Here is a 27,598-nt window from a genome sequence, read left to right on the forward strand (position 1 = left end):
TTTTGTCAAGCTCCAACTATCACTTCAGGTATTTCTCATGTTTCCTTGACATATTTCTCTTCATTTTCAGTTGTCATATTACCTGTGTTGAGTACAATAGAGTCATTAACAGTAGACATAATTTTCTGTAACTATTTAGTTTTTATTCTGTGTGAGCAGAATTACTTCTCAAGTTTTCACCCTAAGAATATTCTGAAGCAGTTACTTGTCTTGTCCTTTGAAGCATGTTGGGTGGCCTCTTCACAACTTATCCATTAGATGTCACTCATTATTCTTGATTTCTGATTCTGTGAATTAATTTGTAGTCACCAAAATGATTTATTTTGCTTGCGTATCATTATGCACGTATGCAGTTATTACATGTGATGATTTCAGCACTCACTAATTGAAGAAATGATAACTGTCATTAGGCATTAGTAAGCCATTACTATAGATCTAAAAATGTAAAATCTATTTTTGGTGAAATTAGGATTTATGTTAGCAAAATTAGCACCAATTATTTGGAAATGATTAGATGTGCAGATTTGAATGAATCTGGTTACTCTCTGTTACTAGTATATGTTATATCTTGTAGTTGGCAACTGCTTCATTAACTACTACTGTGTCATTTGTGTCTTTGAGGAAAGAAAGAAAACTGGTATTTTATGACTGATTTCTTTGATTATATATTTTTATTTGTCAAAAGAAAGTAGTGTATATATCTCAGTATTACATTTTTTAATATTACATCTGCTGTCTGTAACAACACTGTTGTAGTGAGCAACATTGTTGGTATCCACAGTAAATCTAAACAATGTTTGGCAAATATTGTTATGTTTATGCTCAGTCTGAGTGGCATGTAAAACATTCATTACATCAAATTTGTCATTTTCGTTTAACTGCTTTTCAACAAGTTACTTAAAATGACCAAACCCACTACACACTGCATGTCATGTCACACCTTAAAAACATAAAATTGTCTCAATTTGATCTTCTTTTCACTGTTATTTAACATGACATTCCTGGGAGAAAATGTCAGAGCTAAGACTCAAACCTCTTATGATTGGGATCCTTGCTTTCCAATATAGCTAGATTTGGTCATTCCATGTCAAATGAACACAGGAAAGTGCAATTTTGAACCCAACCAACTCTGATTTTTACCACATTTGATTTGTTCATTGCAAATGCTGAGAACAAAAAGTGCACCGAATTTCAGAATTGTAGCATGATCACGACAAAAATAATTACTTTTAAAAATGGTCAGAAAATTCAAGAAACACTGCTGACAAAAATGTAACTGCTGTTCTAATATAGACAGAACCGTGAATGAGGTAATATCACAAACCTGCATATATCCTCAGATGAGTCTGACACATATTTAGCCACAGATATTGATTTAGTTGCATTAAGTGACAGTCTGTATTCCTTGATGAGTCACCAGTGAAAAAGAAGACAGAGAGAGAAAACATATGCACAGAAAAAGTTTCAGAAAATGTTGAGGTATTCCAAAGTTAATATGAGAAAATGTAGAGGGTGAAAAAAATGTGAAATCTGAAACTATAATGTAGTTTAAAGAGAAATTCGGTACTAGCACCACAAATAGGAAGAAGATGCAGATATTAACATATCTTGCAAAGAGTAGGAGCTTTTGGAGGATTGAAAATGAGTTAGGAGCATCAAACTATTTAGTGAGAAAAACAAAACAATTATTCAAAGAATTTGGTATCTTAGTAACTCTTAATCCAAGAGCTATACGTGTCCTAAGTGAACATGTGAACCATGCCATAGAATTCTACAACTGAGGAGATATAAGCCACTGTTTACCTAGGGAGAAGGATTTTGTTTCTGTCAAGGAAAATGGTTCCAAGGTTCAAAAAAAAAAAAACCACACACACACACACACACACACACACACACACACACACACACTGGCGTTGGGAAACATGAATGAGCTGTGTCAAGCATTCAAAGATAAAAGTAGCTTTATTCAAATTTTTCCAGTTATGACCCAGTAACCACAGTATGTGTGTTTGCAGTATTTACAAAAATGCAGTATTCACGAAAATTTGGAGGTGTCATGTTGAAAGGTTTGAGACTGAAAGAGTTGACACATTTTGCCGATTGTCAACATGTACAAACGCTGTCTTGCTCAGATCATTTCTACTCCCATGGAGCCAAAGTGTTATATGTCAATATATAGAGAACTACCCAAGTTCATATTTTGTAATGACATACAAGGAGAATTGCTTTACAAAAATTGAACTGATGAAATAATGTACAAACTGTTGACATCTACAGATAAAATAACTCTCCAGATATGTCTGACTTCTATGGAAAGCTTCTGGGAAAACCTCATTGAAAAATTAAGAAAAGCTCTTTCTGCACTCCTCAGTGGCCAACTAACAGTTTGAATTTCTGCAACATCTGAAGAGAGACTTTGTGACAGTAAATACTTCATTAGGCATAATGTTGCAGAGAATTTTGCATTTTTCTATAGGATGAGGTCCGGGTGTTTCACTGGAACAATGCACGGGCCACCATTCACCCATTTGTTGTTTATTATAGACATCCAGAAACCCTTACAGTTGCTCAAATTTTATTTATCATCATATCAGAATGCCTTACACATGATACTATTTGGTTTCATCTTTTTCTCCATAATTTTGTTAACTTCACGATGTCCCATTGTCATAGACACCCAAGTACATTTATTACTTCTCAGATGGTGCTGCAGCCCACTACAGACACCAAAAGTATTTTGAAAACATATCTTTTCATGAGTGTGATTCCAGTGTCTGTGTAGAGTGGCATTTCTTTGCCACATCATATGGCAAAGGACCATTTGATGATATCGCTGGTATCATCAAGAGACTTGCTCCCAAAGTCAGTCTGCAGTGTGTATACAGCTCTCAGATGATGACATGCAGTCCTGTAACATTAAAGTGTATCACATACATTATAAAACTAATAGTATGGTGAAGAACCATCTATCCTTCAACAGCGGCTAGCTGAGATTCGCACATTTGCAGATACAAGTTACACTGTGTTATTTCCACCAGCCACAAGAAAATCCAAACTAAGGTTTTCTCCAATTCACCAAACTTCAGAAATGAATATCTAACAGTGATCAAACAAGGCTCATGCCTTGGTGACATCACTGGTTTTCTTTGTTTACATGTGTGAAGGTTGCTGCTGGCTTGGATGTGTTTCGAATGTTAAGGAAGTTACCAGTGGGGCTACAGTTAGCTTCCTACAGGCACATGGTCCTTCACCTTTATTAATAAATCCCAAGGTAACTGACATCTTTACTGTGGATAAGAAATGTTTTCCAACAAAGGTTGCTGTAAGAACAGCAACAAGCTGGAAGTGGGTCCTTTCACCAAACGATGCACAGTGTTGTATCTTTCTACCCAGTATTGAGGTATGATGTGTTCTGATGATACATTTGTCTTTGCATTTATTTGTGTAAATATGAACCTGTTTGCTATTCATTCCTCCTATGTCTGTCTGTGATGGTTGTATCATGTTTTGCATCATTGAAGGTCAGAGGTCATAGTTCGTTACCTCGCATCTTACAGATACTCGCTGTTGACCTGTTCAAATTGCTATTGTACTGTGTGTTACTATTACACCATGTTTCTAACAGTTAACATATTTTTCAGTATTTTTTCATTTTTCTGCAGTTTGCATTCAAAGTGTATTGATTTTTGGAAAACACAGCTGTAGATATGATTTATACCTCTCAATCCAAATGTCATTCCAACTACACTTTTTTACTGTGTTCTGTGGTGTTACTTGAAGAAGCAAATATATTTTTTCAGAAATTTTGAAGCTGATATGTTTTGAGATATTCAAGATCCAAGGTCAGAGTCACTTACCTTAATTATGAACAGTTTGAATATGGCCATGTTGGATATCATGTGAACATTTGTTCATAGTTCTTTCCAAAACTACCTGAGTCACGGTTCTATCTCTGTTAGAACAGAAGTTGCAGCCATTTTCATCACCAAGCAAGGTGGCACAGTGGACTAGCATTCGGGAGGACGGCGGTTCATATCCGCATCCGGCCATCCTGATTTAGGTTTTCTGTGATTTCCCTAAATCGCTTCAGGCAGATGCCGGGATGGTTTGTTTGAAAGGGGATGGCTGACTTCCTTTCCCATCCTTCTTTAATCCGATGGGACCGATGACCTTGCTGTTTGGTCCCCTCCCCAGATGAACCAACCATTTTTGTCAGCAGCATTTATTGAATTGTCTGCAGATTTTTAGAACTTTGCATGGCCATTACTTTCATCATGCTCGTGCTACAATTTTGAAATGGTGACATCTTTCAGTCTCTCCTTTTGTGCAATCTTTCATTCTCTCCTTTTGTGCAATGAACGCACCAAATTTGATTAAAATCAGAGCTGGTTGTGTTGGCAGTTATGTTGATTTGACATGGAGTGACTCTTTTGCAGAATTAGCTGGCTTGCCAAAGACATCTTTGCATGCAGCTTGTTCTGATGTCATTAGAGCACACAGTGCTTGTTATGTATCTTCTAAGTGCTGTTCTTCACATATTATTCAAAATTTAATTTGAGATTAAGTATACAGTTTTAGATAAAGTACAGGTGATGCTGGATACTTTGAGTCCTCAAGTATAGTTACATGTTCCACAAGCTGCCTGACATTTGACAAAAACCATATGGGAGTAAATCCTATTCATGTCTGGCCTTAAGATTTTGTGTAAAATTTACACCACATTTGCTTGTCTCTCTCATTTCTGGCAATTTAAAGAAACCTACAGTGTGGTAGAAGTTACTTACCAAATAGAATACTGCTTCAAACCGGCTGTTCCACCTACGAACTACAGGTAATATATGGGGTTTAGATTCCTTTAAATTTCCATTCTTCAACTTGAGAAATTGACTGTAGTTGTATTTACATTTCATTTAAATTGGACATAGCTGTTGCCCAACATTTACTAACTAAATTGCGCTGACGTGTCCAACACTACACTGGGATTATCTAACTGCCAATAGTGGCCTTTGAAGTTAGAGACACTGTCACTAAAAATGTCATATGGCATGTTGCGCTCTTGTAGTGTATCTCATATTATACGAGAACAGTTTTTTGCATTTACTGGTTGTTGAAATTTCACAGCACTAAGGAATAACTTGTTCTTCTGCATCGGACACTTGAAACAGGACATCAAAAATGCAGATTTCCATTCTATGGTTTCATCACATGGAATGTTTGTCTTCCTTCCATACAACAGTCACAAAACAATCATCAAAGTTTCAATTCACCTGGAAGCTATTCTGGCAGCAAAGTTGGTTTCAAACTGATTTTTCTGATATTGTTTCAGGCATTATTAAATTAGCTTACAATGATAAGAAGAAATGGTTTCATTATAGCTAACAGTCAAGATTTTTATTTATTTTGTGCAAGACATGTTATGGCAAATAATTTCCATCATCGAGCAAGTTTTCTTACTTATGCCGTGGTATCTTAAGTGTAATGCTTGCTGTGTGTGACCTGCTACATAATTGTGTTGACTATACTGTCATGCAAGGACACACAAATTTCTCCATGACTGATGTATCTCATCTTACAACTCATACCAAATGTGAAAGTTTGAAGTGAACTGTGGTGTAACCCTGACTGCTGGCCACAATGTTTACTGAACACAAATAACTTCTGCAACAGCACTGTAAATTGTCAGTTAATCCGTGAACTGAACAGCAGTAGTTATTGATGGAGTAGTTATCTAAGCCACAAAGAGGAACTATTATGAGATCATTCCAGAGTAATAGAATAAAGTCCAAGCTCAACTTACTTGAAAAACATGTACTTCATTATCAAAATCCCACATAGGCAGGAGGTTGTGGAATCCACAAGTTATTGGTCTGTTGCACTAAACAAATAAGAAACAGTTATCAGTGAAGAGTCCACTTGTAGAAGTGAGTTGGGCAGCAGCAACTAGGGCTGAAACCACCGTTGGGCAGCCTTATAATTGGCTCACTATGGAGCTACATGATTGGCTTGCAATATCTGCCTTGTTCCCTCCGCAGGCACTCTCGCCAGACGTGTGAAATTTTACATGTATCAATATGTATGTATCGTCGGTCTGCATGTGTAGTGTGGTAGGTAAATTCCCCCTCCCATGAACTGACACATAAAGCTGGTACCTGCCTGGCCATTATGGGGGAAGAAGACACAGTAGAAGTGGCAGAGAGCTGGGTGGTGTCATTGCTAAAGGTTCTGGGGAGACATCCCGGTCAACCATTGTGATGGAGTTGGATTTGGAGACTTCTAGTAATGACAATGGACCCCCAGATACACCCTGAACTCTGCCCAAATGTGCATGTCCACATCAAGACATCCATACAGAACTGTGTGTCTCTGTCTGTCTGCTTAGTGTTCTTGGGGTTAACACAGGAGATCCAGAAGCATCCTGTGAAGATACTCATATTTTTGTGAATTGGGGCTGCCGTTGGTCACTATCTTGTGGGTGCACCTTCTGTTGTGATGATCCAGTCAAAGCTCCCATTGAGGCTGCCATTGTTGTCAGCTGCAGGTGGACAATGTACGGATTGTGGGAGAAGGAGACCATGATGTGCAGACCCCAGGAAAGAGCCTTCAAATTGGATGGGAACTCCATCCCACAGCTGTGTCAGTATTGGTCATGGCTGAAGCAACTGGTGTGGGACTGGGGGCTGATTGGTGTGCTTGGTGAACGGCAAACTGTTGCACCACCCATGCAAATCATTGGGGCTACACAGGGCCAGTACACATAGTGGCGTATTAGTTGATGCAGTCTAGAAGTTTGCCTGTGGGCTTATGCATAAGCTGAAACACAGGGTCATTGCAAAGGAAATGGTACTACCTTCTGGCTCTATTCATCATCTTCTGTAAGGAACACCACACCTTGCCAAACTGGAAGTTAGTGCTGCTTATGAAGAGGGGAAGAATGGGGAGGAGGCAAAGACCAGGTGTATCTGCACCAGAGCACTAGGGAGACAAACCCAACTGGACATTTTACAGCACTCATTGAAGTAGCAGGTCATATCAAGACAATTAATGTTCTGAGAAATTATAAAGAACTTGTTCAGAAGTTGATCTGGTTGGTTGTCTAACTGAAAACAATCTGTTTTCTGGTAGTCAAATTCAGAATCTGCACCTGCTGGAAGGCAAAACAATACATCTGTGTTATAATTCTGAGTGAAGTGTGATAATGAATAGAATATTGGAAAATCGCCAGATAGAGAGCCCATTACAATGGCAGTGCCACATACACTCTGGTAATTTAGTCGTGGGTACAAAAAGCAGGGTGGCAGCTCTTCTGGAAAAACTGGAAACCTCAGGGAATTATATTTTACCTGTAAAAATCTGGGAAATCTCAGGGAGTCTTATGAATTTCATAAAATCTCAGGAAATTATGCGTTTTTAACCTAGCACTGAAACTGAATGTTATTGAGATTTATAAATCACAAATTTTAAAATAATTAATGTCTCAAAGTATGTTAATTATGTGACTATTATTCCATATAAATTATAGAGTTTAAAAACTACTTATTACGCCTGGTATATATCTCAGCTCAGCTGAGAGGAAAGAAAAGTCATTATTGTGGCAGCACCTGTTCAGTCATACACTGACATCCACATATTTCCTGTACAGAAACCAATATTACGAGCAAACTGAAGGTGTAGCTATGGGCAGCCCACTGTCCCCTGTGGTTGCCAACATGTTTATGGAGAGTTTTGAGGAGAGGGCATTGGAGACAGCCACATTTAAACCCAAATGCTTCTTTAGGTATGTGGATGACACCTTCGTGATCTGGCCACATGGGATGGACAGGCTCAATGAGGTTCTTGAACATCTTAACTCATGCCACCCTAATATCAAGTTCACCATGGAACTGGAGAAGAATGGCCAGCTGCCATTTCTGGATGTACTAGTCCAGAGGAAAGCAGATGGTTCAATTGGCCACAGTGTGTACCGAAAACCAACACACACTGATTTATATCTGCAGGCCAGCAGCTGTCACCACCCTGCACAGAAGAATGGGGTTCTGAAGACTTTGGTCCACAGAGCACGTGCCCTGTCAGACCAAGAGAATCTACCTATAGAGATAGAACGTCTCAAAACAGTTTTCTCCAAGAATGGATACACGGACAGACAAATTGAGAGGGCACTCCAACCAGCCACTATACCACAGGTTCCTGAAGAAGACCAAGATGAAGCAAAGAAGGTGGCATATCTGCCCTATGCTGGCTCTATTTCTGCCAGAATCAGTTGGATCCTCCGTAAACACAATATCAAGTGTGTTTTCTGTCCATCCAACAAGATCGGGGGACTGCTGGGGAGTGTCAAAGACGACCTGGGGTTACGAAAACCAGGGATTTACAATATACCTTGTCAATGTGGCATGTCCTACATTGGCCAGGCGACAAGAACTGTGGAGATCAGGTGCAAAGAACATCAAAGGCACACTAGATTAAGACAGGTGACTAAGTCAGCCATTGCTGAACACTGTCTAGAACTAGATCATGCCATGAAGTATGAGGATACCAAGATTCTAGCACAAACACCCAGATTTTGGGACAGTGTTGTAAGAGAATCGATAGAAATTAAAATGGCTGACTATCTTATGAACCGTGACACAGGGTACCAGCTACGCAGAGCTTGGGATCCGGCTCTGGAATTGTTAAAGGAGCAACGGGGCCAGCTGCAAAACTACACAAACAGAAGAACCAGAGACATGGAGATGGAAAACGAGCCCCTGACGGACTGCCAGGCGCACCAGACCGAAGATGGAACACCCAGAAGTGGGACTGGTGGGTGCGGACCGCAGAGGGAACATCCAGAGCCGCAGCGGACGAAAAACGGAGCGGCAACGCTCCAACAGGTCGTGGTGAGCGGGCGCGGACCACAGGGGGAACGCTTGGTACCCCAGACCATAGATGAAACCCCCAGGAGCAGGTTTGGTGGGCGCGGACCGCAGAGGGAACACCTAGAACCGCAGCGGATGGAAAATGGAGCAGCAACGCTCCAGCAGGTCGCAGGAAATGGGCGCGGACCACAGAGGAAGTGCCTGCAGCCGTTGGTGGAGGGGGAAGGCCATAGGCATAAATACTGGACCAGGTCCACTCGAGGAGCAGTCTCAGGTCGCACCTGATGAAGATCACGAGCTACGTGACTGAAATATCGTGCAAGTATGACGCTGATATCCGGCAGAACACCTGACAACCCAAGATGTCATTGTTATTATTATTATTATTATTATTATTATTATTATTAATAGTAGAATAATAGAATAGTAGAATAATGAACTGCTCAGTGTGGTAATCTTACCTTCATTCTTTCTATTTTCTTTTTACTTTTATTTGATGCTCTGAGGATGTGGCTTACACATATTCACCAGCTTAATAAGAAGTTCCCTTTGAAATTCTACATATTGCTGCCTCAGTCACACTTCCTGGGTTGCAGACTGCTTCACCCTCTTGCATCTGGACAAAGCACTAGTCCTATCCCTACAGAGTTATGGGTGTTTGGCCTATTGATCAGCAGCCCTTTGATGTTACAGCTGCTGAACCTAGTTCACCACTGTGGGATCCAAACATCACCAATTACTACTAAAACTTGCAATAAGTTTCCGCACTACCCGAACACCCAAATAACCTTATCCTGTTGGGATGACTTGCCTCCCACAAGAGTGACCTAGGCATGGTGTTCTAGAGGTAGTTCATCTGGAGTCTCTTCATTCTAACCTTGGCTTACTGCCATTGAACCCTCGTCAAGTTATCTCGTTGACCGTGCCCCAACATGGAGCATACCTCGTCCAAAGATTCAGCTGGACCTTTCTGTTGGACCAAAGGAAATGATAGACCCTTCTGTAGTTTGACATTTGTTACAGTTCTTGACAAATTTTCTTTTTCAGCAATGATTTATATTGATATCTTATAGGTTGACAGTCACATCGGCTACACCACCATACATTCTGGGGCCATAAACAACACTCAGTATCATAGAGATATAATGTTTTTACAGCAGTATTAGTGGCCATTATCCAAGCCCCTCCATTATATCTACACTCATGAAAATCTTCTAACATGTAATGACTCTCTAAGCAGCCTTCAAGCTATAAACCAGTACTATCTTTAGAACCTGTTGGTTTTGACCATCTTTCTTGCCTCCATGATATTGGGAGCTCAGTTGTATTCCTCTGGACCCTAACTGCTGTAAGGATTCAAACTATTTTGCATACTGCTTAGGAAAAGAAACTACCAAGATGAAAGCCATGGTGATGGGGGTAGTGGGATCTGACTTGTGGTCAACACTAAGTCTTCAGCATTTTGAATGGTTCACTGTTGCCACTGTGAACATCTGCATCTATATAGATACTCCACAAGCCACTGTACGGTGGATGACAGAGGATACCCTGTACCACTACTTGTCATTTCCCCTCCTGTTCCACTCGCAAATAGAACAAGGGAAAAACGACTGTCTTTATGCCTCTGTATGAACCCTGATTTCTCGTATCTTGTCTTTGCGATCCTTACACACAATGTATGTTGGCTGCAGGAGAATAGTTCTGCAGTCAGCTTCAGATGCTGGTTCTGTAAATTTTCTCAATAGTGTTTCTCGAAAAGAACATTGCCTTCCTTTTAGGGATTCCCATTGTAGTTCCCAAAGCATCTCCGTAGCACTTACATGTTGTTGGAACCAACCGATAACAAATCTAGCAGCCTGCTTCTGAATTACTTTGATGTCTTCCTTCAATCTGACCTAGTGCAGACCCCGAACACTTGAGTAGTCCTCGAAAATAGGTCGCACCAGCACAGGTGAACCGCTTTTTCCTAAAATTCTCCCAATAAACGGAGGTCAACCATCTGCCTTCCCTACCACAGTTTTCACATTCTCGTTCCACCTGAGATTGCTCTGCAATGTTACACCCAGATATTTAAACGAATTGACTGTGTCATGCAGGACACTAGTAATACTGTAACCTAAGATGACAGGTTTGATCTTCCTGCACACCTGCATTAACTTACATTTTTCCGCATTTAGGGCTAGCTGCCATTCATTACACCAACTGGAAGTCATCTTGTATCTTCCTACAGTCACTCAACTTCGACACCTTACCATATACCACGGCATCATCAGCAAGCAACCACAGATTGCTGCCCACCCTGTCTGCCAAATCATTTAATATATAGAGAACAACTGCAGTCCTATCACTCTTCCCTGGGGTGTTCCTGATGATACCCTTGCCTCTGATGAACACTCACTGTCGGGGACAACGTACTGGGTTCTATTATGTAAGAAGTCTTTGAGCCACTCATATATCAGTGAACTTATTCCATATGCTTGTACCTTTGTTGACAGCCTGGATTGGGGCACTGTGTCAAATGCTTTCCGGAAATCTAGAAATATGGAATCTGCCTGTTGCCCTTTATCCATAGTTCTCAGTATACCATGTGAGAAAAGGGCAAGCTGAGTTTCGCACGAGCGATGCTTTATAAAATGATGTTGATTCGTGGACATAAGCTTCTCAGTTTCAAGAAGGTTTATTATATTTGAACTGAGAATATGTTCAAGGATTCTGCAGCAGACAGAAGTTAGGGATATTGGTCTGTAATTTTGCGAGTCCGTTCTTTTACGTTTCTTATATACTGGAGTCACCTGCACTTTTTTCCGGTCACTTGGGACATGGTGCTGGGTGAGAGATTCACGATAACTGCAAGCTAGGTAAGGGACCAATGCTGTAGAGTACTCTTCGTAAAATCAAACTGAGGTTCCATCTGGACTTGGTGGTTTATTTGCCTTCAAATCTTTCAGTTGTTTCTCTATGCCATGTATGCTTATTTCTATGTCGTCCATTCGGGAGTCGGTTCAATAGTCAAATGACAGGATGTTTGTACAGTTCTCCTGTGTGAACAGTTTCTTGAATATGAGATTTAAAACTTCGGCTTTAATTTTGCTATCTTCAACTGTCAAGCCAGACTGGTCAACAAGGGTATGAATGGAAGCATTAGACCCACTTATCGACTTTACATAGGACCCGAATTATCTCGGGTTCTCTGCCAGATCTTAGGTGTGACAGTGGTGGTAGTTCTATGCTTCGTGCATAGATCTTTTCACAGATGCACGAATCTCTACCAACCTTTGCTTATCATCGTGTATGTGTTCTCTTTTGAACCGGAAGTGCAATAGCCTCTGCTTCTTCAGCATCTGCTGAATTTCCATCCTTCGTCTACTTACTAGGCATGTAACTCTCCAGACCACGATTTGCAATCTGCTTAAACTTTACGCATAATTCCTCTACAGCAATCTTACTGGAACTAAGTGATGCTAATTCACTGTCTAAGTGAGATATTAATAACTGCTTATCTGTGCTATCTAGCAGACACACCCTCCTAGCCTTCTTGACTGATTTATTAACTTTCATAATCATAGTTGCTATAATGACACCATGATCGCTAATCCCTATTTCTATACTGACCTTGTCGATAAGGTCCAGCCTATTTGTAGTTATAACGTTTCAGATATTTCCATTGTGTGTGGGGTGCAGAGCTAGCTGCTCAAGACAATTTTTCAGAAAACCTGTTCAAAAGTATTTCGCATGACTGTCTGTCTGTACCCCCTCCCACAATGTATCCATTGGCAACCCAGTCTATACTTGACAGGTTAAAGTTGCCTCCAACTAGTATTGCATGATCTGGGTATCATAAAAGGGTCCACGACTGCTTGGCGATTTTCCTTTCACCCTTTGCAAAAGGAATCCACTATCCTTTGCCGACTATATATCAGAAGTACCTGGCTGACTCACAGTCACTTTCTCCAGTGAGAGGGTCTATCTCATTGTTGTTTTGACATTCCTGTGTCAGTGGGTCACATCTTGTTTTAATTGTACCAGTGTATCTGGTTTGTGCTGAACACTGAAGCTTGATAACTCTTTGTGTCTACTATTAGACAACTTTGTCCTTTGAACAGAACACTTTTGTTTGTGTACACTGTTCTGTATGTCTACATGCCTCTAAGGCCCAGTTCAAGATTTGATTGTATGCACATTGTTACTGTATGACAAGAAGAGTTGTCAACATGGAAAGTTGCTCTCTGTATTAGAGTTTGCCGTAGCATTCATCTTGGCTATTTTATTCAAACATTCATCCACTGTTATGAAGCACAAAACATTAGAATCTGCCTCATAGTGGTTGTCCATCATCAACACCACCAGCTGATGACAACTACCTACATGTAATAGCTCTTAAGTACCCTAAGGAGACCATAACAGAGCTGCACACTACCTTTTTGGAGACAGCTAAGACTGTGGTGCCCCAGAAAGTATTCAACCATCTCCACATAATCAATTTGGCTTCAAACTATCCAATATTGACAACAGTACAAACTATCCAGCACAGAGGTGCCCAAAGATAATGGGCAAGGGAACATGTGGAATGAAACGTGGATCACCGTCGTTATGTTGTCTTCAACAATAAGTGCAATATTTTTCCGATGTCTGATAATCGCCATAGAACAGTATGGAGGCAGCCAGATATCAGTTAACATGTCAGACATGCTATCCCAGGGATTCAGCAGGGTGAGTCGTCATGTTTTTTCGGTATCAGGTACAGACATTGGATGCCTCTCAACATTACAGAGGACAGTGCGGTATCAAGATGGTATCCCCTGATCTACTGTCCAACTCTTATCATCAACATTTTTGGTGATGGCTTAGTCTTCCATGAGAATAATGCATAAACACAAAGCATCCATGTCCAGAAGGCAGGAATCGAACACATGAAATTGCTTATGGTATATTTTGACACGAACCCTATTGAGCATGCTGGGGATCAGTTGAAACTTGCAGCAACCCTCCTTGTGCTCAATATAACTCTGGAGGATAACTATCAAAGAGTGAGACAAATGTGAGCATCAATGTCATGATCACCTTGTGAATAGTGTGGGGATCAAAGTATGTTTCAATGCTTGATATGGAGCAATGCAACATTGAATTTACGCAGCTACATATTTTGCTTTTGCTGATGAGCTCTTTCCAACAGACTGGCTTTATGTTGGTTATCTTTTTTTTTTTTTTTTTTTTTAATTTCTCATTAAAGCTATTTTTGTTTTTAGAATGAAATTTTCACTCTACAGCGGAGTATGCGCTGATATGAAACTTCCTGGCAGATTGAAACTGTCTCTCTGTCCGGCACAGAGTTTTAATCTGCCAGGAAGTTTCATATTTTTGTTTTGCTTTCTTTCTTTCATTGCAACTCTAGAGTCTAAACCAAAACACATCCACAATAATGCAGATGGTGCAAAACATTGCTTCAGCAGTTTATGAGCAGCTGCAGGCAACTACTAGTGGGGTGAAATAAGTGAAAATAGCACAAATAAAATTGCTACAGATAAAATCAATTAATTTTAACCTCGGCAGTGTCCAAACTCGCATTCATACTGTGTTGGGAACATGGGGTCATCATACATATCCTGTATCCTGACATGTTGTGGCATCATGCCAGTGAAGGTTTGATCCCATCTGCTGGATGGAAAATGGTCAGTAAAAGTCAGTATTTTTCATATTTTTCAGTTTTAGTCTGCATTTTTCAGTTTTGGTCTGTAAAGTCTGTGTTATACCATGGCTTTTTAAAAAAGATTTACATGATATGGAGAAAGGTTTGTTGCCAGTAAAGTAATGTTTTGTGTGGCAGGTGGATTGAAAAATTAGAAAATGCTGTTGAGAAGGCTCTGAGTTACACCTGTGTTAACAACCTTGTTCGCCAGTATGTGATTCTTGATTTCTACAGGGTTATTACAAATGATTGAAGCGATTTCACAGCTCTACAATAACTTTATTATTTGAGATATTTTCACAATGCTTTGCACACACATACAAAAACTCAAAAAGTTTTTTTAGGCATTCACAAATGTTCGATATATGTGCCCCTTTAGTGATTCGGCAGACATCAAGCCGATAATCAAGTTCCTCCCACACTCGGCGCAGCATGTCCCCATCAATGAGTTCGAAAGCATCGTTGATGCGAGCTCGCAGTTCTGGCGTGTTTCTTGGTAGAGGAGGTTTAAACACTGAATCTTTCACATAACCCCACAGAAATAAATTGCATGGGGTTAAGTCGGGAGAGCGTGGAGGCCATGACATGAAGTGCTGATCATGATCTCCACCATGACCGATCCATCGGTTTTCCAATTTCCTGTTTAAGAAATGCCGAACATCATGATGGAAGTGCGGTGGAGCACCATCCTGTTGAAAGATGAAGTCGGTGCTGTCGGACTCCAGTTGTGGCATGAGCCAATTTTCCAGCATGTCCAGATACACGTGTCCTGTAACGTTTTTTTCGCAGAAGAAAAAGGGGCCGTAAACTTTAAACCGTGAGATTGCACAAAACACGTTAACTTTTGGTGAATTGCGAATTTGCTGCACGAATGCATGAGGATTCTCTACCGCCCAGATTCACACATTGTGTCTGTTCACTTCACCATTAAGAAAAAATGTTGCTTCATCACTGAAAACAAATTTCGCACTGAACGCATCCTCTTCCATGAGCTGTTGCAACCGCGCCAAAAATTCAAAGCGTTTGACTTTGTCATCGGGTGTCAGGACTTGTAGCAATTGTAAACGGTAAGGCTTCTGCTTTAGCCTTTTCCGTAAGATTTTCCAAACCGTCGGCTGTGGTACGTTTAGCTCCCTGCTTGCTTTATTCGTCGACTTCCGCGGGCTATGCGTGAAACTTGCCCGCACGCGTTCAACCGTTTCTTTGCTCACTGCAGGCCGACCCGTTGATTTCCCCTTACAGAGGCATCCAGAAGCTTTAAACTGTGCATACCATCACCGAATGGAGTTATCAGTTGGTGGATCTTTGTTGAACTTCGTCCTGAAGTGTCGTTGCACTGTTATGACTGACTGATGTGAGTGCATTTCAAGCACGACATACGCTTTCTCGGCTCCTGTCGCCATTTTGTCTCACTGCGCTCTCGAGCGCTCTGGTGGCAGAAACCTGAAGTGTGGCTTCACTCGAACAAAACTTTATGAGTTTTTCTACGTATCTGTAGTGTGTCGTGACCATATGTCAATGAATGGAGTTACAGTGAATTTATGAAATCGCATCAATCATTTGTAATAGCCCTGTATATTGGGAATATTACATAAGAGATGTGAAGTTATTGAGAACATGAAGATATTTGACAGATCTCAAGACTAGCCCGAAATTTTCAGTTCTTGGGGCTTTAGTACTATACAGGAGCATGCTTGCAACTTGAAAGCACAGAGAACAATGTAAAGTGAAACTGAGTGCTTCACAACTATATTTGCCTTCTGCCTGTTGTGTACGTAGCAGTTATATTGTAATGTAATCTCTTGGTGATACACCATCAATTCAGCTTTATTCTGCTAGGAAAGCTGTTTTAAAAGCAGAATTAAAGTGGTGGTTGGAAATGATTGGAGGGAACTTTGCTGTTGAGTCAATGTGTGAAGATGTCAAAGAAACCTTTGAGGCAATGTTTCCTGGAAGGAAGTGTTCCTTTTGAGTTCACCCTTTCAAAGACAGAGGCCAGATATTTATTATGTGATGCGTTAGTTCCATATTTTAAAGAGCAATTGGTGGAGATGTTGGAGTAGCATATTTCTCTCTTTGTTTTACCTCCAGAGAAAGATTTTCAAACTGTAGTTAAATACTGGTCTGATTCCAAACAAATGATTATGATATGACATCTGCAAACTTTCTTCATCCGTAAACCCATTGCTAGTGATACAGGGTGACACAGAATAACAGAAATGTGTGAAATGAGTAGTGGCAGCCATGGGCAGGTGGCAGAACTGCAGGTTCGTGACAGTTAGCGAGTAAACAATGTGCCATTTCAATAATCATGGATCAGTGGAATGGACAACAGCATGCATTAGCTATATTTCATAGCCAGCCCCAATAACTCTATCTTCAATAGAGCTCTCTTCCTCTGCTTGTGCACATATTTTGTAAAAGTATTCTTTGGACAAACCTTGGTTGTGGTGTCTTGTATGTGTGCATCCTGCAAAGAGGAAGAAAGAAGGGCCATACAAAAATGTAGTGAAATTGGGTGCAGTTCTTCCTATTGTGTACACTGAATGGCAACTACTGACAGTAGAAGAAGAAAAATTGGGCAGTGACAAGAACCCAGTAGAATGGTTACTGGAGTAGGTTTTTTGAGAAGACATATACCTCTAGAGAAAAGAAGTACCCTACCATTTTTGTTGTGGAGGCTGCCCTTGCATTTCGCATGGCAATACGGATGTAGAAAGGGGATTCTCATTGTTGAGGAACATCTCGAATGAAGACACTACAAATACATGTGAAAGAACAATGGATGCCCATTTGACTGTAAGAGATGCTGTGGTGGTTACTTTATAATTACCACTCAAGAACATTTTCAGTTAGCACAGACAACTCATATCGGATACAAGCAGTACTGTGAAGGGGCTGAGGAAAAACTGAAGAAACAGGAAAACAATAATTGTTGCAAGTAAGTATGAAGAGTAAGTTGGAAAAAGAAAGAGTAAATATTGAACACAGTAAACAGATACTGAAGAAAATAAAAGAATAAGAAAAGAGAAAACTGTAGACAGATTACTGGGTGGTGCTACAAGTGCTTGAAAGAATTAATTAATAAAGAGGTTTTTTTTTTGGGGGGGGGGGGGGAGAGCAAGTGTGTCTCAAACAAAGTTTGAGGAGAGCTACAAAAGTTAGGGAACAAGAAGTGAAGGAAGTTAAAGACTTGGAAAGGGTACAGAAAACAGTTGATAAGTTAAAAAGGAGTGTTATAACATTTTTTTAAAGAAGCAAAAACAAATTGAGTCCTAATGACCTAATTTTGTAGGGAAACTAAAACATTACATTTAAAAGTTGTAACCATTTTGTATGTATTACTCTGAGAATGGTACTGTACAGCTGCACTTTAAAGCTGTTTCTAGCTTTAGGTATATTTGTGCTGGATAGGAGCATGTCAGTATTATAATGAAAGGCAATGATTTTTTTAAAAAGGGTTTTGATCCTTCTTTCCTAATGAGAAATTTGAATCAGTGTTAAGTCTGGTTGTCTTTTTTTTTATGTACAAAGCAGTAAAGTCAGTTTTTGTAATCAAAATGGTCAGTAAGATAGTAATTTTAGTCTTGAGTTTGGTTTCCATCCCTGCATCTAGTTTGTACGAATGAAGCCATGTAATGGTTTTCGAGACTACAGGTGACTGAAAGTGAAAGTTCTCAACATCATGTGCATTTGATACTTGGTCCTGCATAAGAATGCATGTTCATTTAGCAGAGCATGTATTGTTGTATACAAACTAAAATCTTTCATTGATCGCAAAAATGTAGGGTTAGGAATTGAAAGACATCATCTACATCTGGCAATTTCTGTGGATAATTCTCATCCAAATAATGACTGTCTTTTTCAAATCAATGTGTGTGCTAATGCTCTATGTAGTTCTGCTTGCTACAGACTTCATTTTTGTCATGTTGTATACAGTTTTCTGCTTGAACAGCTTTTATATTTCATAGCCTGCCCCAGTAATTCTATTTGCAAGAGGGCTCTCTATGCATGTGTACACCAGAGCAGTGCCAAAATTTTGTTTGGTCAAATTGATGCATCATTGTTTTGTGAATAATTGCTGATTTTAGATATTTTCATTGCTGACCTGTTTTTTATGTAGACATTGGTATGTGTGTATTGACAGGGGAGCCTAATAGGTATTGTGAAGTAACATGACACATGATATGTATGTGTTTATTATGCATTCTCATGCTTTCACCAGTGTGACTTTCTACTTATATTAGGCAGTGACTAATACGCGGTCCAGTCATATTAATGTGACCACCTGTCAAAAGCGTGAATAAACACATTTTGCAGTGCGGACATGCTGGAAGATAGTCAGTGAGGTTCTGATAGGTACCAACAACAATATGGAGCGTTTCCGACTCCTGTGCTGTAGCCAGCTTCACTAGACTTCTCGCTTGAGGAGGAGCCATGGCGCAAACAGCCCAGTTGAGGTGGTCCCTCGATTCTGGGCACTTCAGTCCGGAACCACGCGGCTGCTACGGTTGCAGGTTTGAATCCTGCCTTGGGCGTGGATGTGTGTGATGTCCTTAGGTTAGTTAGGTTTAAGTAGTTCTAAGTTCTAGGGGACTGATGACCTCAGATGTTGAGTCACATAGTGCTTAGAGCCATTTTTGAGGTGTTCTCACATATTCCCAATTGGACTTCAGTCCGGGGAGTTTGGTAGCCAGGGGAGTATGGTAAACACATCCAGGTGCTCTTCAAGCCACTCGTATACACTGTGAACTTTGTGACACATTGCATTGTCCTGCTGGTAGGTGCCATCATGCCAAGGAAAAAAACAAGCTGCATGTAGAGGTGGATGTTGCCCCTAAATGTAGATGAGATCACCCAGGGAATGCCACGAAAATGTTCCCCAGGCCATAACGCTCCTTCCTGTGGCCTGGACTCTTCTGACAACCAACGGCTGTCTGTGAGATGGAGCATAAAATGTGATTCATCTGAAAAGGCCACCTGTTAACACTCTGTGGACATCTAGCAGCAGTATTGGTATGCAAATTCCAGCCTTTGTCACCGATGGACAGCACTCAGCATGGGTGCATGAACCAGGCACCTGCTTTGGAGACCAAATGCAGCAATATTTGCTGAACAGTCATTGGGGAGACACTGTTGGTAGCCTCTTGGTTCAACTGGCAGGCAATTGTTCAGCAGTTGCACCTCTGTTTGACTGTACACATCCCCGTAGCCATCATTCACCCTGTCATCTATGGGCCATGGTGCACCACAGTTAGCTTGGCATTGGTTTTGGATAGTGCCATTTTGGCATGCACAGTGTACTTTAACCATGGCTGCTGCGAACAGTTTACAAACTTAGGTACTTTGGAAATGCTTCCATCAGTGCCCCAGAAGTCAGTGATCATGCACTTTTAGATGTCAGATAAATCGCTCTGATTCCATATTACTACGACAACAGCACTGTTTTCTGCATTCCTCTGACAAGCTTTTTATATCCTCCACTGCTAGTGCTGCTGCTTGCTGCCTGCGAATGGTTATTGCATATTGATGTCAAACACAGGCAGTGGTCACATTAACGTGACTGGACAGTGTGTGACAGTGTTTCAAAATTCTGAGTAGAGTGTTCATTGCTGTAGTGTATATTATCTATTAACAGTAATAAACCTCAAAAATTTTGCTGTTGTTTAATTCTGTTCATTTTGATCTTTCAGAAGTAAACACAACCATAATTGACCATGTTTTCTATCTACAACACCCAAAGGACCTGTGGAAAGATGAAAATTTTGAAGAAAGATATAGTATTGATGAATGCCCTCAGAACATTCCTTACAGGTGTGAACTTAGAATTAAGTGTCATTAAGATAGTTTTGTGGAGATTTGTACAAAATCAAACAAGTTTCAACTGTCTCATAAAGAGACAAAGCAAGGGAAAATATCAATTAAGTAGCATAATGTCCATTTAGCAAGAAATGTACACACTTAAAAGTAGTTGAAGCTCTAAGTGAGTGGGGAGAAATGTGGGCTATGCAGATATGCGACATTTGTACATATGTAACTTTTAGAAGGTGTAGCCAAGTACTGAAAGTAAATGATACTGGTTGAATAAATGTGTTTTTACTAATTGGGTGCTCAACCTTTTGCTTCTGCTTAGAGAAAGCTAGATGGGAACTGGACAGATGACAGAGGGAGAGAGGTTAGAAGTGGGAGCTGGCAGTTGACAAAAAGATTATCAGGAAGAGGACAAGATTCAGTTAGTGTTATGGTAAATGTTGACAATAAGGTTAGTCTGCTGTCAGAGTACAGTTGACAGGAGCCTCTGGTAGTTGTAGAATCAGGGAGGATGCAGCAGACTTCCAGAATTTTAAAGAAGCCTAAGTGAAATAGAAACATTAAGGGGAGGATGATGATGCTGCTGCTAAGTAGCATCCGTCGGTGAGGTAAATGCACGCAGCTATTGAAAACTTTAGTCGCCATTATTTTCAACACAAGCTCAAGGCTTAGTAAAGAGACTGAAGACTTACAAGGACATTGTGTAAGGACTTGACTAAAGAAGATTACATATTGATAGGGAGTAGGGAAAAGGGGTCTGCAAGAAGTCTTGGTAAGGACTGACCTTGTTACTGTATATAGGCAGTGACTTTGAGACGGTCACTGCTCAGAATTGCAGCACTAATATTCGCTTTGTACAGCTATAACAGCATCATAATCAGCCCCATTTCGATAGAGATATAAAGTGAGTTAATATGGGATCTGAGAGAACACTGATGACTGCTGAAAAGGCACACATTTTGTTGGTGCCAGTAAGTCAGATTACATTAGAAATGGCCTGGGAAGGGGTTGCTAGTTTTGCTTATAAGTGATAGTATAGCATGGATGTTATTGCTCTCTCTAGTCCAAATTCCTGTGTAGCTTGTAGAAGGGTGAAACCTTTTTTTTTTTTGGGATGAAGACTGTGAAGGGGTATCACTCTTTCCAGGTGGTTTCTGTAATAGTGAATATTAGTCCAATGAATAGGGAATGCAGGTTAGAGGGCTCACAGTGAGATTGTTTCATCAAAATAGGTTATGAATTAGAGATAAAATAGAAAAACTGATAATGATCTCAGCTGTGGAATTTGTTTTTGCATCAGACTATCATGTATATAAAGAAGAAATACTAAGACTTCCTTTAGAGGGGTACCTTACAGTATTTCTGTGTGAGGAGTTATTGCAGATGGCAGAATTGACCATTTATGCAAAACGTGAAGTTTCGTTCAGAATAATTTACATAGCAAAATATCCTACAGACAAATATTTGAAAGTTATGTTTGAGTGTTTGTATTTTCAAATAAAACATTTTCTGTTTTAATTGTACGGATCACCCAGTTCAGATTATTTTCCTCTCCAGACTTGACAGTATGCTAAACTCATTCTTAAAAAAGACATAGTGTTAATTTTGTGTTGGGATCTCAATATTAACTGTTTCACAGGTTCTCCACAGAAAAGAAGGTTTATTGGATCAGCTTGAGTCGTACAATCTGATGTAGACAGTGTTTTTTCAAACTAGGGTATGTGGACAGATGCATAGATAATATCTTAATAGATTGTTCTGTAGCAGAGGCACACAGTGTGAGAAAAATTGGTTATGACCCATCAGATCATGATGCATAAACATCAACACTGTAAGAAAATAATGCCAAGCCATGTCCTGAGATAGTAAACAAAAGATTTTGAGATATTAGTCCATTTGCAATGCAGGCATCCAAAGCCTGTCTCAAATGGCACACTTTTCTATCTTTACCATAAGAATAATCTTTTGGATAGTTTCAATCTATTACATCCTATGGTATAAAATTTTGGAAGAATTTTATGCAATCCCAAAGAATGTTTTGAGATAAGAACTGGATAATGAAAATGATCTGCTATGTCAGTTCACAGACTATGCAGGCAGTTGTTCAATTGTGTTAAGAGTTCTTACTCTGCAATCCCTATAAATAATATTACTAATCAGATATACGATATACTTAGACAGAGTGGCGTGGATTGTGGGCCTCAACAATAAAGACAACTAGCTGTATCATAGATTGAACCATGTCAGAGGTGTATATGTGGAGAGGCCAGATTAACATATGGTTCTTGAAAAGGCGCAAGAGCTTTTTTTGTGGTTGCAAGGCAACAGCAGTTTTAATGATTGACCAATCTGTCCTTGTGACATTATCCAATGTAGCCATTTTTGTTTGTACTATGGTGCTGTTGAAGGCGAGGGGAAACTACAGCCATTATACTTCTTGAAGATTTACATTTTGGGTGCATGTTTTAACGATGATGGCATCCTCTTGGATAAAATATTACGGAATTAAAATATTCCCTCATTTGGGTCAACAGGCATGTACTACTCAGGAGGATGTCATCATCAGAAAAAACAAACGTGGTATTTTATGGGTCAGAGTGTGGAATGTTAGGTCCTTTAATTAGGTAGTTATATTAGAGGATTTGAAAAGGAAGATGATTAGTTTGAAGTTTAATGTACTGGGTGTTAATGAAATTCGGTGCTGGCAAGAACAGGATTTCTGTTCAAATGAGTACACTGTTACCAACAAAAAATCAAATTGTAGTAAGGCAGGAGTCAGTCTGATAATGAACAAGAAAATACGGTTGTGGGTGAACTACGATGTATAGCACAGTGAATGTGTTGTTATAGCCAAGATAGGCACAAAGACAAGACCCACCATAGTAGTACAAGTATCTATGCCTACTAGCTCTGCAAAAGATAAAGAGAATTAGAGATATAATTGTGATGTGATGAGATAAAATAAGGGAGATGATATTTTATTTTATTTATTTATTTTTTATTTTTTGAGGAAGGGGGGGGGGGTGACGTTTGACAGTAGAAAAGCACGAGAATGAGAAGTAGTAGCAAATTGTGGGCTATGGGAAAGGAATGAAAAGGGAAGCCACGTGGTAGAGTTTTACACCGAACCTAGTTTAATAACTGTGGACTCTTGGTTTATAAATCATGAAATAAGGTTACATACATGGAAGAGACCTGGAAACATTGGAAAGTTTTAGATAGGTAAGATGGGTTTCAAAACCAGATTTTAAACTGCAAAACATTTCTAGGAGCAGATGTGGACTGTGACCATAATAATATGTTTGTTTATTAACTGCAAATTAGAAGTGAAGAAATTAGAGAAAGGTTGGAAATGAAGGAGATGGGACCTGGATAAATTTAAAGAACCGATAGTTGCTGGGAATGATATAGGAAGCATAAGGCAACAATTGATTGAAATGGGGAAAGAAATGCAATAGAACATAAATGTGAGAGATGAAATGATTACATCAGAGGTACATCTAGGCAAAAAGACAAAGCCCTGTAGAAATCCTTGGGTAATGCACGAAATATTGAAAGGAGAAAATACAAAATGCAGCAGATAAAACATGCAAAAGGGATTATAGAATCAAAAGCATGCGATTGACAGAAAGTGTGAAATGGTGGTGCAAGAATGGCTGGAGGAGAAGGGTACAGTTGTGGAAGTGTACAAGACTGCAGAGGGAAGGATCCACATAACGTCTACATATAGGAAAGAAACTTAAGGATAATATGGAAAAAGAGGAGGAGGAGGAAGAATTTGAAACAAGGCACTTGGAATAGACAACATTTCTTAAGAATTATTAAGATGTCTGGTAGAAACGACAAAATTATTCCACTTTGTATGCGAGGTACATACCTTCAAACATTCCAGAAGAATGTACTAATCCAAATTCCAATGAATGAAGCTGCAGAAAGGTGTGAATATTAACTAACTGTCAGTTTAATAAGTCATGAATACAAAATACTAACACAAATTATTTACAGAATAACAGAAAGATTGTCTGAACCTGATCTCAGGGAAGATCAGCTTGGGTTTCGGAGAAACTTTGGAACATGCAAGGCAGTACCAATCTTACGACTTAGAAGATAGATTGAAAATAGGCAAATGTGCATTGACAGCATTTGTAGATCTAGAGAAAACTTTTGACAATTTTGATTGTGCTCTCTCTCTCTCTCTCTCTCTCTCTCTCTCTCTCTCTCTCTCTCTGAAATTCTGAAGGTATTAAGGATAAGACAGAGGCAGCAAAGGGCACTATTAAAACTTATACAGAAACCAGACTTCAGCTTCAGTTATTTGGGTTGAAGGACATGAAAGAGAGGCAGTAATTGGAAAGGGAGTGACACAAGGTTGTAACCTATCCCCCGTGTTATTTGATCTGTACATTGAACAGGTAGTAAAGGAAACCAATGAGAAATCAGGAACAGGAGGTAAAGTTCAAGGAGCAGAAATAAAAACTTTGATGTTTGCCAATGACATTTGAGTTCCATCAGATGGTAAAGGATGTGGAATATCAGTTGAATGGAATGAATAGTATCTTGAAAAGTGTTTTTAAAATGAACATCAACAACAGTAAAATGAGGATTATGGAATATAATTGATTTAATTTATCTGGTGCTAAGGAAATAAGATTAGAAATGGGCTGCTGAAAGTAGTAGAAGAGTTTTGGAATTTCGGGAGCAAAATAATACACAGTGCCTGAGATAAAGAGGATATAGACCTTAAAACTGCAATGGCAAGTAAGGCTATACTGAGAAAGTGATATATTTTAACATTGAATTTTCATATGAAATTGAAATTTGAATAATGATCAATTCAGACAAGAAGAAGATGGTAAAATGAGATAATTAACAAATGTACTGAATGAGATCAAGAAGAGAAAAGTGATGTATAACCTGACTAAAAAAAAAAACATATAGAAAAAACGATTTGCACTTGGATTACAGTTCCTGTGCACTATTTAACTAGTTTCATTTTCTCTAGGCTTCTAACAGAATTTAAAAAAGAGCTATACACCCCATATTTTCAAATCCAATTTGAAAGACTTCTTAGTGGCACACTGATTTCATTATGCACAGGAATTCCTTGGAGTTGGTTGTACTCTTGCACTATAAAATATTATTTATTGTGTAACCACTTTTAGAACTGAGTGTGTGTATGTGTGTGTGTGTGTGTGTGTGTGTGTGTGTGTGTGTGTTTTCCCTGTCTTCTTATTTGGTTTTTAAATTGAATTATCTGTGTAAGAAGTTATCAGAACTTAAATGTTTGTTAAATGCAGATTGAGAAGGTTGTTTTTTGAATAGTACAGTTCATTATGCCAGTTCTCCACTTCAGGAATAGTGACATCTGGAGATTGGAATACATACTGTAAATGCTAAGAACAGTTAAATATCAGCAGTGTAAGTGAAGGAATACTGAGTAATATATCTGTTATGATTTCTGTGTACTTAGATTTCAATGAATGAATTGCTGTTTCATTCATTGTTAAGTGGTGACCAATTGTGTTGTTTCACAGAGTATCATAGTTTCATAATTTGAGTATGTTTATAATAAATTGATGCAGACAGCTATGCAGGAAAAATTCTAATTTCTCTTTATCACACAAACATAATATAGTAATTTTATCAACCATTGCTGTTCTTTTAGGAAAGTGACAAAAGATGGGATATGGAGAGGAAAATTCTGGGGCTATTCAAACCTCACAGCTACAGATCTGAAATGCATTTCTTTTCATGGACATGTCTCGCTTCTGGTAGACATTCTGAAAAACATACACAAGAGGTAAGTTTTCTTTTACAAACATTTTTTCCTGTCTAGCATTTCAGTTAGCCCTTCAGCCACAAACATTCATTTGGTTGGTCATACTGAATTTCATATTTTTAACAACAAATTATGTTTTATTTTCTCCACCATTGAAGATAATTGTACTGTGCAAATAATTTCCGCTTTATACATGGAAAAAGTGCTGTACTGTTTGGGGGGTGTACTGAAAATATTGAGTTTCAAAATATTTTAAACTCTGACATTATTTTAGTGAGTTTTTAGTTAAACACAATCCCGGCTTCAGACCTGTGACAGTGTTTTTAACGTGTTTGTGAGGATCTGTTGGTTATACTGCCTACCATTTACCCATTACAACTTGTAAGCTTCTTTTTGGTCAGAGATTTATGCTTGGGGTCAGTGGAGAGATATTTGTAGTGTGTTCAGTGAAAGTAGCTACAAATTGCTTGGGTAATGTACACTAGCAGTGTCAGGCACGATCTGAATATAAATATTCTGAATATTATAGTAAGAAAAGCACTTTGGTTTGTGTGTAAGAAACATAGAGAGAAGAAGTGATGTAATGCAATTTCTGATCATTGTGCTCTTTGGTACTGTTTTAAATTCCAAACCTCACCCAAGTTTCTTACAGAGTCAGCACATGAGACATTGCTGACAAGGTAAGGGCTATATACTCTCTTATTAATTTCAGTGGTGCACTATTTCACAGACACAGGCTGTATACCAGAACCAGGTCCCCTAGGGGGCTCACATCTCTTTTGTGAATATGTGCTTAGCCACCTCAGGGCCCAAGTTCTTTTCACATGCTGCAAGTCTGTCCTTTTACTATTCTTTTTTGCTCTCTAGCTTTCCATTGGATGACCTTCTTGGTATCAATTGTGCTTGGATCTGGTTTGTCTGTTTTTGTGAATTTGGACGCTTGTTTTCTTCCTTTCTGGCATTCTACAACTGTTCAATGGTCCCCTTATTGGGTTTGATTTGCTCCTCATCTTCCAAATCATGCAGAAGTGCAGATCATCCAGAAAAGGTTGCCCAGTGCAGCGTTAATTCCACCTCTTGTGCCTCCTTTCTTTGCACTCTACCTTTGTTCCAATCAGCTCAAGAAACCACACCACTCTAGGGTATTATTTGCGTTAACAGATTTTACAGTATTCGATAACGACATTTCAATTTTTCATGTAGTGAATCGTTTAACGAGCTTTGATGAGGTAATAGATTCTTTCACAGAAAGGAAAGCATGCCATGTAAAGCTGTAGCAAGATTGGAGAGGAAAAAATGCTAGGAGCTAAGTATTGAAGAAATGTGTACTTTGTTGCTTCTCTCTTTCCTTTATTGGTTTTATGTATCCTATATTTAATTTTATGACACACAAAACAGCAAGTTATTAGCTAATAGGCAATAAAGAGTGCAAATTTTCTGAAGAGTTCTTGTTCTCCCGATTACAAA

General features: G+C 39.3%; 1 protein-coding gene across 1 annotated transcript in view; it reads left to right on the forward strand.

Annotated features, from left to right (window-relative positions):
* LOC126185013 (GDP-fucose protein O-fucosyltransferase 2) overlaps positions 1 to 27,598 on the forward strand; it is an 81,242-nt gene that overhangs the window by 14,212 nt on the left and 39,432 nt on the right. Inside the window, exons 4-5 of the mRNA XM_049927737.1 lie at positions 20,235 to 20,355; positions 26,018 to 26,152. Of these exons, the coding sequence (XP_049783694.1) occupies positions 20,235 to 20,355; positions 26,018 to 26,152 (256 nt within the window). The remainder of the gene's footprint in view (positions 1 to 20,234; positions 20,356 to 26,017; positions 26,153 to 27,598) is intronic.

Source organism: Schistocerca cancellata, chromosome 4 (assembly GCF_023864275.1).
Source record: "Schistocerca cancellata isolate TAMUIC-IGC-003103 chromosome 4, iqSchCanc2.1, whole genome shotgun sequence".
NCBI classification, from domain to species: Eukaryota; Metazoa; Arthropoda; class Insecta; order Orthoptera; family Acrididae; genus Schistocerca; species Schistocerca cancellata.